This window comes from Microtus oregoni, unplaced genomic scaffold (genome assembly GCF_018167655.1).
Source record: "Microtus oregoni isolate MIOR12 unplaced genomic scaffold, Mior012 000001F_ref0000356, whole genome shotgun sequence".
Classification (NCBI taxonomy): domain Eukaryota; kingdom Metazoa; phylum Chordata; class Mammalia; order Rodentia; family Cricetidae; genus Microtus; species Microtus oregoni.
In genome coordinates, this window is record NW_024543060.1 from 52,199,186 (window position 1) to 52,199,936 (window position 751).

The window sequence follows — 751 nt, forward strand, 5'->3', positions numbered from 1 at the left end:
TCCAGGGTAGCCAACATCTTCTGACTTCCACGGACACGTGATACATACATATACCTGTAGGCAAAGCATAAATTGAATCTTAAAAACACTTAGATGAAATATAATGAATAATTGTTTTCAGATAATTGCTAACAGGAAGCATGGTTCGGGGATAGTAAGCATCACAAACCACATGACGCAAATCCTGTAAGGTTTTGCGATGTTCATCTCAAAAGATCAATTTTCCTTTGGAAGTGTTGTCTTAGAATTGTGCATTCCATCAGTGACAGGGTCATCAATGCTGTCTATGATATTGAAAGTGATGGTTTTACCAAAAGCATGCAGTAGCCTTAAAGAGCCTTCACTCCCTGGTTGACATTGTTGGGGTTCTCTCTCTCTCTCTCTCTCTCTTTTTTTTTTACATAAATTAACCCATTTATTTAGTTGGCTGTGCACTATTGTAGTAGGCTTGTGTATCAAATGGTAACACTTTCACTGGTCTTTCAGTTCCTTCAGTCTTCTGATGGCAGACTTCACTGTGACGGCAGAAGTCGTGTTGTAGGTCCAGGCCCCGCCAGCCACTGTCTTCATGCAGGAGCCACAGTGCCAGCTGCCAACGGCTCGTCTCTTCATCTTGGTCTTGCCACAGAAGGAGCACGTGTACTTGGCGTGCTGGCTGATTTCAATTTTCTTCACCATTTTCCGGAGGGAGGCACCGTAGCGGGTCCCGTATTTCCCGACGATCCCGACCTTCTTGGTGCATTTAGCCATG

The 751-nt window shown here is 44.2% G+C and overlaps 1 protein-coding gene across 1 annotated transcript; it reads right to left on the reverse strand.

The window, feature by feature from the left end:
- Nucleotides 1-406: 406 nt before the first annotated feature.
- On the reverse strand, nucleotides 407-751 carry LOC121462815 (60S ribosomal protein L37a-like). Its single transcript, XM_041674765.1, has one exon. It carries the CDS (start codon nucleotides 748-750, stop codon nucleotides 472-474), a length of 279 nt encoding a protein of 92 aa, XP_041530699.1. The 5' UTR covers nucleotide 751; the 3' UTR covers nucleotides 407-471.

Bases quoted from the DNA above. Each gene is read 5' to 3' on its own strand.
- LOC121462815 (XM_041674765.1), bottom strand. From the start codon at position 750: ATGGCTAAATGCACCAAGAAGGTCGGGATCGTCGGGAAATACGGGACC.